Here is a 14,066-nt window from a genome sequence, read left to right on the forward strand (position 1 = left end):
AGGAGATCAGCCCTGGGATTTCTTTGGAAGGAATGATGCTAAAGCTGAAACTCCAGTACTTTGGCCACCTCATGTGAAGAGTTGACTCATTGGAAAAGACTCTGATGCTGGGAGGTATTGGGGGCAGGAGGAGAAGGGGATGACAGAGGATGAGATGGCTGGATGACATCACTGACTCGATGGATGTGAGTCTGAGTGAACTCCAGGAGTTGGTGATGGACAGGGAGGCCTGGCATGCTGCAATTCATGGGGTCGCAAAGAGTCGGACACGACTGAGCGACTGATCTGATCTGATCTGATTAATATTGAACCCTGCTTTGACAAGTAACAGTTGTGAATGTATCAGTGTATTATCAGATTGAAATAATTCAGTTGAACCCATAGGTACTCATCTTTTCATTTTTTATTTTGATTAACTATCTAGGCTTCTTCTTAACATTTGCATTCTTAAGATTGTTCCTGACCGAGAATGTTTCAGCATGCCAGTAGAAGCATTTGAGCAGTAACGTAATTGGATGATACTTTTTTGTAGCTAAGGTGGTGCCTCAGCAAATCACACACACGTCTCCTCGGATCCAGCCTGACTACCCAGCAGAGAGGAGTAGCCTGATTCCCATTTCAGGACATCGAGCCTCTCCAAATCCTGTGGCCATGGAAACCCGCAGTGATAATAGGTAGGAGGGAATGTACCCCATCATGTCACCAATTGTTTTGATTTTTCAGTAAAACAAATTATCCCACAAATATGGCATATATTTCCTTATTTTCAAATTTACCCCTGAAAATCCAATACATTATATGATTTCTTTAATTTTATGAATGAAGCTGTGCTGTATTTACTCATTCTCCTTCTGATGAATGTTCTAGTATCGTTTGTTTGTTTTTTTTTGCCTTGTGTATTTCTCGGTTTAATTTATTTTGAGCCATTTTGAATGTAAGGGTGACAGCATCATGACCTTTTTATACCTAAGTGTGTAATTTCCCATTTTCCTCCAGAGAACAAAACTGTTCTTATTTAACCACAGTATGGGCATCGGAAATGATCCTTTAGCATTCCAGTCTCTTTCATACATTGACATTTTAGAAGAGTATGGATTGGCTAGTTGTTTTTGCAGAATATTCTTCAGTTTGGGCTTGTTGGATTGTTCGGCATAGTTAGATTCAGCCTGTGCGTTTTGGGCTGAATGCCGTTAGGGGATAAGCTCTTCTCGTTGCTGTATACCACAGGGCTCATGCTCTCCTGTTCTCCCATCATTGGTTGTGTCAACACTGTTTCATGAAGTTGATGTTTGTCAGATTTTTCTACTGTAAAGGTATATCTTTCTTCTTTGTAAATAACTAATTTGTGTGGAAATACCTTGAGACTACAGACATCCTACTCCCCAATAAACTTTTACTCGGTAGTCTTTGCTTCTGTTGATTATTGGCTGGATGTGTTGATGCTTGCAATATGATGCTTGCAAGATAGTGATTTTTTTTTCTATCATTTCCTTTATGTTTATCGATTGGCATCCTCATGTAGAGAAATTTTATCAGTCCTCATTTATTTCTTTTGTTTTGTATTTTATTTTTTAAAAATCCACATGGGCTCATGGACTTGGTTTTGTTTATCATAATTATAATCCATTACTGTCACCTGTTTTAATGCTCAAATTGTCTCCAGGTTGGTCCTTGGGAGCCCCTTCAGACTAGTTCCTGTGGGTTTTACTGTCCTGGTCATTCTAGCCCTTCCTTACTTCTCACCACAACAAAATACTTGAAGCTCCTCTTGAACTTGATGTCTCTGAGCCCTGGTTCCTTTTCATCATTTAGAACCAAGATCTAGGCATTAGATCTGTTTATCTTGACTGGATTGTCATTTCTTCTAGGCCCTTTAGCAGGAGAGGTAGGAAGTAGATAGCATTTTTAACACGAGTGCATCCGGGTGCCTCTGGTTCAACCCCACTGCCTCCCACGTTCTGTATTTGTGGTTCACGTCTCCTGCCTCACAGTGAAAACCAGGCAGAGTGTGTATGCAGTGATTTCATGATTGGATCCTTTTTAAATACTCCTGTTTGATTATTATGGTGTATAGAAATGCTTATTTTTTTATATTTTAAATTTTTGTATTTTTAGTTGAAGGATAATTCCTTTACAATATTGTGTTGGTTTCCAGCAAACATCAGCATGTATCAGCCATAGGCATACATATGTCCCCTCCCTCTTGAACCTCCCTCCCACCTCCCTCCCCATCCCACCCCTAGAAACGCTTATCAGCTTGGGGATATTTTGTTTGTTTTTATCAAGGTATGGTTGATTTACAGTGTTGTGTTAGTTTCTGGTATATAGCAAAGTGATTCAGTTATATGTGTATGTATACATTTTTTCCCATATTTTCCATTATGGTTTATTATAGAATACTGAATATGTTTCCCTACACTGCATAGTAGGGCCATGTTGTTTATTTTGTATATAGTAGTTGGTATCTGCTAATGCCAAACTCCCAGTTTACATCTCCTCACCCCTTGCCCCTTTTGTAACCACAGGTTTGTTTTCTGCCTCTGTGAGCCTGTTTCTGTTTTGCTCCTTTGTATCATATTTTAGATCCCAAATATCGATGATATATGACATTGGTCTTCTCTGACTTGCTTCACTTAATATTGATAATCTCTAGGTCCATCAATGTTAAAATACTACTTTCTCTAGGTCTGTGTCCTTTGATATAATTGTTTGGGACACAACTTGAGAAATGTTGGTAAGGCAGTTAAAAGTATGAAGAGTTTGTAGGCAACAGGACCATTTGAAGGGAAAGAAGGAAGTAGACCATTTTGGTTCATATTATCTGTGTTCCATCTGTAGACCATCTGTTCCTGTTCAGTTCCAGTACTTTCTCCCAACGTACCCACCTTCTGCATACCCACTGGCTGCTCACACCTACACCCCAATCACCAGCTCTGTGTCCACCATTCGACAGTATCCAGGTATGAACCCCACTGTTACGGTGACTTAACATTTTAGTTTTTGCAAGCAATGAGATAGAAATTGATCAGTGGGTATTACTAGTATGAATTTAATGATTCTAGCTTCAATTTTCAGAGTCAGATAAGGCTGAAATCTAAAGCTTTAAGGTTGTAAATCACTATTTCTATGACTGTAAAAGGTTGTTACTTATTAGTGATATTAGCATGATTTTATCCCACCCTGAGGATAATTATGGTAAGTTTTGTTATCCCTTAAAATGGTAGTGCAGTTAAAAATGAATAAAGCTGTACTCTTATGGGTCATCTGTTTCATGGGTTATTTGTTGTATTTTTAATGTTAGCCCAGTTATGCTCAACATTCACCATCCAGTCTTGTTAATAGCGTTCTTTTTGCCAATCCAAAGTAAACAATACTTAAACTGTAAGGTTTGTATAATCTTTTGCCGTGAGACCCTCTGCTCACTTTAGGCCTGAGAAAGCCAGGTTGTCAGACTATGGCCGTTGTCCTTCTCATGTGCCTCTGGGGCTGAAGCCAGGACCGCCTGTGGCCATTGGGCATTTGAAGCCGACCTGGCACAAATGAAGAACTGAATTTTTTGTTTTAAATTAAAATGAGAGAAATTTCAAATATGTTTGGAACAACTTAGCAGTATGAAGCTACTTTTTGCAAAATTGTTGATTTTATGGAATCAAAATAGAAATCAAGTATTTCTGATAAAAATTTAGTCTCTGAATTGAAATGTGATTTGAGAGTAAAATATACCCTGAATTTTGAAAACATATGGAAAAGAGAATTTATAACACGTTACTAATAACTCTTAGTAAGATTGTTATTTTAAAATTATCATTTTTTGGACATATTGAGTTAAACGAGATGTGTCATAAAAATTAATTTGGCCTATATTTTATTAATGTGGCTACTGGAAAATCTAAAATTGCGTGTATTACTTATATTTTTGTTGGACAGCGCTATCTAAAGCTTTCAAACACTGTGATGTTTAAACAGCTTTGAAAACAGGTTCCTCCACCTCTACATTTTTTGTGTGTGTGCTTTGATTTTTTTTTTTTTTTTTGCTGAGGGTGGGGGAGGAAATGTTTGTTTTTAAAAATTTTCTTTTTAAAAGGAATTCATGACTGTTCTTTATTAGCAATCTTATAAAGTAAAATCTTGTTTAATTGATTGTTGCCACAAGTGGAATGCTAAAAGTATTGTAGAAGCATGTCTGTGTGTTACACTGATTGCTGAAAACTTTGAGTCTCTTTATCAGTAATATCACTTGCCTTCAGGTTCCTTCCTTCATCCACTAGCTCAGCCCATTGATACTTCCCTAACAGTGTGGTTGTTTCACGTTTCTGGAGAAGGCATCAATCATTCATGACCACTATATATTTCTCTGAACGCTAACCAACTGAAAAGAGCATGCAGGCTCTCTTGAGCTAGAGCTGACTATGCAGACACTATCACTTATGTATAAACTTTTATTGTAAAAATCCTTCATAAGAACACTGTCTGAAGTACTGGGGAACCTGCCAGTCATCTGTGTCTACATTATTCTTTTTTCAGCCCTGCAGTAGCCTTGATGGACACTAACACAGAAAAATAAATAGCACAATCAGTACTTTGTTTCTTCCAGTATCAAACCATCCTTGTTGGTGCAGATGCGAGGTAGTGTAGTATTTGTCAAACGTGTAAGTCTGCACATGGATGGACACAGATGAATAAGTCATTTAGAAACCAGCTGACAGTATCCTGTTTTCAAGGATCATGAATTTATTAGCTTATTTTAAAACAGATATTTTTAAGTCAAGAACAGAACAGGAAAATTTGTATATAATAGCCTCTGATCTTGCCAAATATGGATCACTTTACTGTGTAGTTTATAGTAATTAGAACAGTTGTTCGTGGTCTTGGTTGCTTTTACAGATGAGATCTTTTTGGTCTATTATAAGTTAGGTGGAAAGATGAATATATAAGTCTAGATATATAACTATATATAACTATAGGGCTTCCCCAGTGGCTCAGTGGTAAAGAATCTGCCTGCAATGCCAGAGATTCAGGTTCAGTCCCTGGGCTGGGAAGATCCCCTGAAGGAGGGTATGGCAACCCACTCCAGTATTTTTACCTGGAGAATCCCATGGATTGAGGAGCCTGGAGGGCTACAGTGTGTAGGGTTGCAAAGATTAGGACATGATTGAAGTGACGGCACATATATGTAACTGTATATATATGTGTGTGACTCTAGGTATATAATCTATATATTTTGCAAGGAATTGATCCCTCTCATATTGTTTCTGAAAATTCACTTGTTGTAGAGGTGTTTTCTGTTTCATTCATTCGTTTATTCATTCATGCATTTATTAATTCCACAAATATTCATTGAAATTCTATGTAAGATCCTATGCTAGCTCTGTTTTAAAATTGACTTATAAACAGATGTTGCTTTCAACAAGCTGAGAGTCTAGTAAGGAGATGAGATGTGAAAAGATACTGTAATATGCTCAAGCTCACAAGAGAGACTTGAGCAAAGCCACGCTGTTTCTGAGGTAAGAGGTTACTTCTACTTGAGAAGGTCAGGTTGGAGGTCAGGAATGATTTCCTAAAAGAAATGACATTTGGGAAGCATCTTTCAGAATGGATAGGGCAGAGCCATGGTAGGACTGGAGAAAAGCACATTTCTGTCTGTGAATAAAGTATTAACTAAAATATGTGCTTGAAAAACCAGAGTGGTTTTGTTTTGGTGGAAGCATAGTGTGAGTAAGAATGCAAAGTGTGGAATAAGATTAGATCTCGCTCAGTACTGAAGAACCTTAATGCCCATGCAGGAGACACAGGATCAATCCCTGAGTTGGGAAGATCCCCTGGAGGAGGAAAAATGGCAGCCCACTCCAGTATTCTTTCCTGGAGAAACCCATGATTAGAGGAGCCTGACAGGCTATAGCCCATAGGGTCACAGGCTATAGCCCATAGGGTCGCAGAGAGTCGAACATGACTGAGCACGCACGCACACATGGTGTGGGTGAGAATATAAAGTGTGAAATAAGATTGGGTCTTAAAAAGGCTTGTAGTAGTAACTAGACTACAGGTTCTACAGCAGGCAAATGACCAAAAAACTATTGTGTAACAGAAATAACATGGGTACACTTCTCAGGAAGAAACTGTAATGCTCTGGAAATTGTGTATGTGTGTATTCTACAAAGGAAGAATTGTACTATAACAGTGACTTCTAAGTTTACATGTTCTATCACTTCATTATTCTTAATGCATAATAATAATTTACCTTTTTATTTGTCATTTATAAAACATTTTTAATTATATTATTAAAATTGAAGTATTTGTTGTTCAGTCACTAAATCGTGTCTGACACTTTGCCACCCCATGGACTGCCATGCCATGCTTCCCTGGCCTTCACTATTGCCCAGAATTTGCTCAAACTCACGTCCATTGAGCCATCCAACCATCTCATCCTCTATCATCCCCTTCTCTGCCTTCCCTCAATCTTTCGTAATATCAGGGTCTTTTCCAGTGAGTCAGCTCTTCACATCAGGAGGCCAGAGTATTAGAGCTTCAGCATCAGTCCTTCCAGTGAATATTCAGGATTGATTTCCATTAGGATGGACTGGTTTGATCTCCTTGCTGTCAAAGGAACTCTCAAGAGTCTTTTCCAACACCAGTTTCAAAGCATCAGTTCTTCGGAACTCAGCCTTCTTTATGGTCCAACTCTCACATCTGTACATGTCTACTGGAAAAACCACAGCTTTGACTAGATGGACCTTTGTCAGCAAAGTGTTGTCTCTGCTTTCTAATATGCTGTCTAGATTTGTCGTAGCTTTTCTGCCAAGAAATTCTAAAATTCCAAAATTGAGATATAATTGACATACCTTAGTTTCACATGTACAGCATAATGATTCATTACTTATCTATATTGCAGAATAATCACCACAGGTCTAGCTGGCATCTGTCACTATACAGTTCCAGATTGGTTTTTTTCTTGTGATGAGAACTTTTTAAGATCTACTCTTAGGAACTTCCAGATTTACAATACTGTATATTTAACTATAATCATTATGCTGTGCATAATATCCCCATAACTTAATGTCTTTAACTGGAAATTCGTGCCTTCTCACTACTTTAGCCTGTCTCACCTGCCCTCTGCCCTTGCCTCTGGCACCACTGGTCTGTTTTCCCTATCCAGGGGCTCAGTTTGTGATTTTCTGCATTTTAGATTCCATATGTATGTGAGATCAGATGATGTTTGTCATTCTCTGTGTGACTGACTTCACTAAGCATAATACCTTTGCGATTCATTCATATTGTCACAAATAGCAGTATTTCAGATTTTTTTCCTTTTTAATAGCTGAGTAATATTCCATAGTGTGTGTATATACCATATCTTCTTGATGTACTCATCCACTAGTGGACATGGCTTGTTTCCATATCTTGGCTATTGTGAGTAATGCTGCAGGGAACATGGAAGATACATATATCTTTTTCCAGATTTGTTTTCTGAGAAGAAAAGTCTTTTGTTTGTTTTCTTTCCACAAATAGTGAGAAATCTCTTCTTTTTTTGTTTCTTCCTGGGAATGTTTGTGTTTTCAGTTTTGTTGTTGAGTCAGTTTTTAATGTACACAGTAGATGATTGAAAAAGGACAGGTTGATTGTTCTCTTAAGTGCATATTTTAGAATTTAAAATTAATAACTACTATATTTCAGAAATTCCTCTGATAGTGGTTCTTCTATCAATTAAAGCAAAGATTCTTGACTAGGAGGCATGGATAGATCGCAAAAGTTTGTATTAATTATTTACATAGTTGCCTGGCTCACATTTAGCTTTTAATAAATGATTGCTTTTTTCTCATTTTAATGTTATTTCTATAGAAAGATCATCTCAAATTAATAGAAAGTAAGGTGGAGAAAACGTCAGTGTTTAGAGATTTATATAGCACTTTTTTTTTAATTGAGAGTTTAGATCTTGAACGTGGAAAAATTGTTTTGATTTGAGTGTTTTTCTCCTTAGGTCGATCAGAGCTAACATTCTTGTCACTTTCTGTATCATTTGTAGTTTCAGCTCAGGCTCCAAACTCTGCTATCACAGCTCAGACTGGAGTAGGGGTGGCATCCACAGTCCACCTGAACCCCATGCAGTTGATGACAGTGGATGCATCTCACGCTCGACATATCCAAGGGATCCAGCCTGCCCCCATCAGTACACAGGGGATCCAGCCAGCCCCCATTGGCACCCCGGGGATCCAGCCAGCCCCCATCGGGACACAGGGAATTCACTCAGCAACCCCCATCAGCACCCAAGGACTTCAGCCTGCACCAATAGGGACCCAGCAGCCTCAGCCGGAAGGAAAGACTTCAGGTACTTTTAATTTCTTACATGGAATTTGGTATGGAGAGAAAAGATACATAGGGTTTATATCATGGTTCTGCCACTTGCTGGTTTTGTGGTCTCAAGTAACCTCACTAAATCTTAGTTTCCTCTTTGGAATGTGAGTTGCTTAGAACTTACCTGTCAGGATCATTGTAAGCATTAGAAACTACATATGTAAATGGCTTAATACGCATTTGCATAGGGGGAGAAGCGCTCTTAGTTGAGAGGGTACATTCACCCTTACAAAGGTAGTATTTACATTCCATTTTAGGATTTTCTTTTTCATTTTAATTTTTTTGGGTCACTGTGTAGCTTGTGGGATCTAGTTCTTCAACCAGGGATTGAATTCAGGCCCTAGCATTAGAAGCACAGAGTCCTAACCGCTAGACAGCCAAGGAATTTCCTAAGATTGTTTTTGGAGTTGTTTGTAAAGCATAAAGTTAAGATAGACTGGAATGTTAGTACCCTTAAGGAATTGAGAAGCGGTGATATTTTACAAAAAATCTATAGGAGAACATTTCTTGAAGTATGGTATGTACTTTATGTATCTTATTTATTAGTAATTACGATTGTAGAGCAAAGAAAAGTGGTTTTTGATCAGTAGGCTTTATAACTTCTCCCATTTTGCCATCTGCTTTTGTTCTTATCCCTCTGCTTGAAATTGGAAAGTCCTAACATGTTAGGGTACTCTTCAGTGTGGTAGTCTAATCATTGTTCTTTGTCTTGTGTGACATTTTAGTAATGTTACTTCTGTTTCCTTCTTCTCCTTGTTCTCTCCTGCCCCCTCTGTGTCTTCTAGCAGTGGTGTTGGCGGATGGAGCCACAATTGTAGCCAACCCTATCAGCAATCCATTCAGTGCTGCTCCAGCAGCAACAACTGTGGTGCAGACTCACAGCCAGAGCGTGAGCACCAACGCTCCAGCCCAGGGCTCATCCCCACGGCCAAGCATACTCCGAAAGAAACCTGCCACAGATGGGTGAGTAGACTCAGAAGTGTCAAATGACACCTCTAGTTCTGGATATCATTGGTATAAACCGTAGGCACTAATCCAGTGCTGTAGCAAACTCAATTTCTGCCAAAATAACTTGCCGACCAGGTTGTTCAGTAGAGCCTTACTGAGCTCAGACTGTAAGATGGTAAGAATCCAGGGTTCAGTTGGGTGTCAGTTTGTAAACATCTGTTGCATATTAATTACTTTGAGAGTTCTCTGTGGTTCTGAGAGTTTAATGCTGGAACCCCTAGCTTGTACTGAATTTTTCGGGCCTATCTAGTTAGGCACAGTAATGTGTGCTGTCTGTTTTTTCCTCGTTATCCTAAATGAATTGTTGCTTCAGGCAAGCAGTGTTCCAAGTAAGTGTATTAAGGGTCAGATTTAGTAGCAGATAGCGTTCCGTGTTGTCATAGAAGCTTCTGAGTTGGTGGGTCGTCCGCGAGAAGATACGTACTCTGCTGTGAAACAGAGATCCAAGTCTCTGTCTTTTAATAAATACTAAGTCTGTTCATGATAAAGTAACCTTATCAAGGAAAATGCAAGGCAGAGCCTGTAATGAAGATGGCAGATTGAACATGCTCTTCTTAATTTCTCCTCCTGTCAAAACCCCACAGAACTTTTAGTAAAGAGGCTTTTTTAAAAGATCATAAATATATAGGGATGGGGAGAATAGGAGAAGACTCAACAGCAATAAGACTTGGAGGCTAGAAAGCAGATAGGCAAGCACTCACTCACTCCCTTAGCAGTGAGAATGGTGGATGTTAAGTCTGCAGAGAACAATTGAGAACCATCCTCATTTAAATTGTAAATCTTCAGAAGAACCAGAAACAGGAAGAACTGAGGGTGAAAGGAAGCTCGGCTGAAATCTTCTGAAAAGTGGTTAGGGCCCTGCCTTGTCTGCCCACACAGCGGATCTGTGCTGTGCGTCCTCCCCAGCCCCCGGGGAACTCTGCAGGTGGCCCGCTAGGATCAGCCAGCGCAGCAGAGGACAGGGCACTGTACCAGAAGCAGACTAGATGGCCTGGACAGCATGGCGTGTTGAGACTGCCTGTCCACTTCTCCCATTTGGCTGCCACAACCCTGGCAATTAAAGAGAAATTGAGACAAGGACTCTACTCTTCTAGGGCCCATCAGCCCAATGGGAAGGATCTAAAAATACCTACACTAGGGGTTTAAGGACCCTTCAGACAGGGATCAGGTCACCCTTAAGGTAGACAAACCCTGCCACAAGCTCAGAGCATCCCATCAGCTTTTTAGTCCTCCTTCATCATGAGCATGCAGCCCAGCATATGAGGTGCCTGCTGGGGATTCTAACAATACAAGATAGAAACCACTGAAAAAGGCAGTTTGAAAGATGCAAAGGCTAGGCAAAGAGAATAAAACTAAAAACAAAACTTAAGAAAGCATGAACAGAGACAGACACCGTCAGTGCCATCTTCAAAGGACAAAAAAAAACTGCATCCATCAGACGGGAAGGCCATGATTCTCAAAGGTAACAGTCAGAGAACAAGAGTGTGTCCTGAACTTAGAAGTGTGAGAGCAGAAATTGAAAACTCAGTAGAGAAGTTGAAATGTAAAACTGAGGAGATCTCTCAGTAGAACAGAAAGACAAAAGAGGAGAAAATACCAAAAAATTAAAGCACCAGTTGAGGGGAATCCTGCCTTGGAAGAGGAGGGATCATAGTAAATTACCAGAACTGAAGAGTAAGCGTTTCCTGATTTAACAAACCACAAAATGCTTGGCGCGGTATGTGCAGTAGACACACACTGGCTCCAGGATAAAATATTTAGAAGCTTCATAACACGGGACGCAGGAGACCTGCCTTTCTCCCACGCTTTGTCGTGTCCAAAGGCCCTTCTGCTGCACCTTCTGTGATGACCTGTTACCATCCAAGCCCCCTGCGGCCTGGCTTCTCTGAGCGTGGCTTTTTGCTCTAACTGGGTCCTGGCTCTTCTCTGGGGTCTCAGTGGCCTTTTCCTCGACTCTCCCCAGAGTGGTGGCTGTCTCTTCCTCCCCATCCCTCCCTGTCGCTCGCTGTGCCTGGAGATGGGGTGACGGTCCTCTTGGCGCCTCGTCGCCACTCTCAGTCCACTCCTCCTCATCAGCAGATATACTTCCTGGTCTGTATTTAAATTTCATAAAATTTGCTATTGAAAAAGTAGTTTCACATAACCAAGTTCATCTAGACACACTGAAAAGTTTTCCAATAAGTGGATCAAATACCAGTTTTAATTTTTTATGTTTTTTTAAATGTTTCTTTTATTGTGGTAAAAGTCACATAATATAAAACATACTATTTTAACCATATTTAACGTACATTTCAGTGGCATTAAATACATTCACACTGTTGTGCAGCTCTCTCCATCATCCACCTCCCAGATTTTCACCTTCTTAAACTGAAGCTCTGTCTCCACTAAATACTAACTCCCCATTCCCCCTGTCCCTTCACCCTTACAGTGCCTTCACCTCCTGGCCCCTGGCATTACCAGTGTACTTTCTAACTCTGTGAATTTGACTGTTCTAGTCAAATACCAGCTTTTAAATTCAAATTAACTTCAGTGAAACATTCTTTACCGTCTGAGCCGCCAGGGAAGCCCCTAATGAAACTTTCTTACAAGTCCTGCTGGTCACTTGCATTTACTGCCTTTCGAGTGTTTAGTGGCCCCATGTGACTGGCAGCCACCTTGTTGGGACAGAGTCAGGTTTGATTTAGAGACTGTGTGTGTCCTTCAGAAGGTACCTACTGGCTGGCTGTCATACTGTCTTTAACATAAAGAGAAATTTGACATTTCCCAGCTCTGTGGCCTCTCCGTTGCTTGAATGTGTCCCTTGCATCCACCCTTCCGTAGCAGAGCACCCCCAGGAGCGGAAGCATTCCATGGCTCAGAAGTTTAGCAGCATTTTCTGTACCCCAGTGGCCCACAGCCTGCATCCTTCCACGCCCCTGGCAGCAGAACTGTGACTCAACAAGACCCAGCTGGGAGCCTGCAGCCTCTTGGTCCTTAACCACCTTTTCACTCTTCTAACTGCCGTTCTGACATCTTTGTCTGCTCTCCCTGGTTCAGAGTCTGTGGTCCGTTGCAATCATTCCCTTGCATCCATCCTCAGGTTCCTTACCCTCCTCTTCGCTTTGTCAAAACCAGAGTTAAGTCCTGATTTGTGTTAGGCTGCCTGCATATGTGCAGCAGTGTGTTAGGGAGCACCACACTGCCTGGTCCTGCCTAACGTCACACACTTCCACTGGGATCTCATGGTGGACCAGCACTGTCTGCTTTCTTCCACCGCCCTTCCAGACAACCAGGTATCTCTGTTCTTTTCCAGGCTTCCACAGCTTCTCCCCACATTCACTAGTAGCTAATGAAAGTGCCACCTACTTTCTTGAGAAAATGGCAACAAGCGCAAGAGAACTTCATAAACTAGCTGTCACATCCTACCTGCCAGCCTCTTCTCCCCGCTCCACCTCCATTTCCCAGTACAAGTGGGCCCCAGGGGTGTCTCTTCAGAGCTCCCGTCACAACCTTTGTCACCTCTTCCAGCTCCAGCTCTTCTCTCTCTCTCCTCCTTCATTGGTTTTTTCTTGCACATCCCACCTACCAGCCTCTTTTCCCCGCTCCACCTCCATTTCCCAGTACAGGTGAGTTCCAGGGGTGCCTCTTCAGAGCTCTGATCACAACCTTTCTTACCTACTCCAGCTCCAGTTCTTCTCTCTCTTCCTTCATCAGTTTTTTCTTGCAAGTGGGTTATTCACATAAAAAGTATAATCTTGCTGTCTGTTCTTCCATCTTAAAAAAAAAATTCTTCTATTAGGCCACTTTCCTCCATTCTCTACCCCATTTTATTTCTCCTGTTTGCAATGAAAATAAAGGAGTTGTCTCTGTTTGCCAGCACTACTTCTTCCAGTCTCTCTCTTTCTCTTTCAGCATTTTCAGTGATGTATAGGAAACTGTGCAGATAATGTATGTACAGTGTAATGACTTAGCACAAAGGGAACCCAATGTACATCTGTGTGATTACCAGTACTTCCTCCCAGAGGTTACTAAGCAGTTTCTCTTCTTACCCTCTTTTGCCTCTTCCTGAGTTCCCATAGAATCATATATATATTTTTGTGATCTGTCATCTTTCACTTGGTTTTGGACAGTTTATCCATGTTACTACATGTGATTGTAACTTTTCATTGTTGTTTAAAATACCCTTATATAAGAATAGCATCATTTATCCATGGATCTTTGGGTTTTTTCCAGTTTGGGGCTGTAATGTTATCCCAACATCTTTGTACATCACCTTTGATGTGTCCATAAATGTGGTACCCCAGAAGGGATTTGCTGGGATGTAGACGGCAATGGCACCCCACTCCAGTACTCTTGCCTGGAAAATCCCATGGGCGGAGGAGCCTGGAAGGCTGCAGTCCGTGGGGTCGCTGAGGGTCGGACACAACTGAGCGACTTCACTTTCACTTTTTACTTGCATGTATTGGAGAAGGAAATGGCAACCCACTCCAGTGTTCTTGCCTGGAGAATCCCAGGGACGGGGGAGCCTGATAGGTTGCCGTCTATGGGTCGCACAGAGTCAGACACAACTGGAGCGACTTAGCAGCAGTAGCAGCAGCAGTCTGTGCTCATGTTCAGATCTAACAGGTAACGCCAGCAGTTTGTTGAGGTTTTATACCCATTTGCACTCTCACTAGCAGTGGAATCATTGCCTTTGTCATCACCAACACTTGTTATTTGGCACCCTTTGT

General features: G+C 40.9%; 1 protein-coding gene across 11 annotated transcripts in view; it reads left to right on the plus strand.

Moving 5' to 3' along the window:
• The window catches only part of SAP130 (Sin3A associated protein 130), a 77,855-nt gene that overhangs the window by 29,043 nt on the left and 34,746 nt on the right, over positions 1-14,066 (plus strand). For 8 of the 11 annotated variants that reach the window (XM_061431837.1, XM_061431886.1, XM_061431861.1 and 5 more), the window contains exons 11-14: positions 533-674; positions 2,839-2,960; positions 8,021-8,323; positions 9,135-9,312. In XM_061431837.1, the coding sequence (XP_061287821.1) occupies positions 533-674; positions 2,839-2,960; positions 8,021-8,323; positions 9,135-9,312 (745 nt within the window). The remainder of the gene's footprint in view (positions 1-532; positions 675-2,838; positions 2,961-8,020; positions 8,324-9,134; positions 9,313-14,066) is intronic. The other 3 variants (XM_061431854.1, XM_061431869.1, XM_061431903.1) reach the window with 1 other exon arrangement.

This window comes from Bos javanicus, chromosome 2 (assembly GCF_032452875.1).
Source record: "Bos javanicus breed banteng chromosome 2, ARS-OSU_banteng_1.0, whole genome shotgun sequence".
Taxonomy (NCBI): domain Eukaryota; kingdom Metazoa; phylum Chordata; class Mammalia; order Artiodactyla; family Bovidae; genus Bos; species Bos javanicus.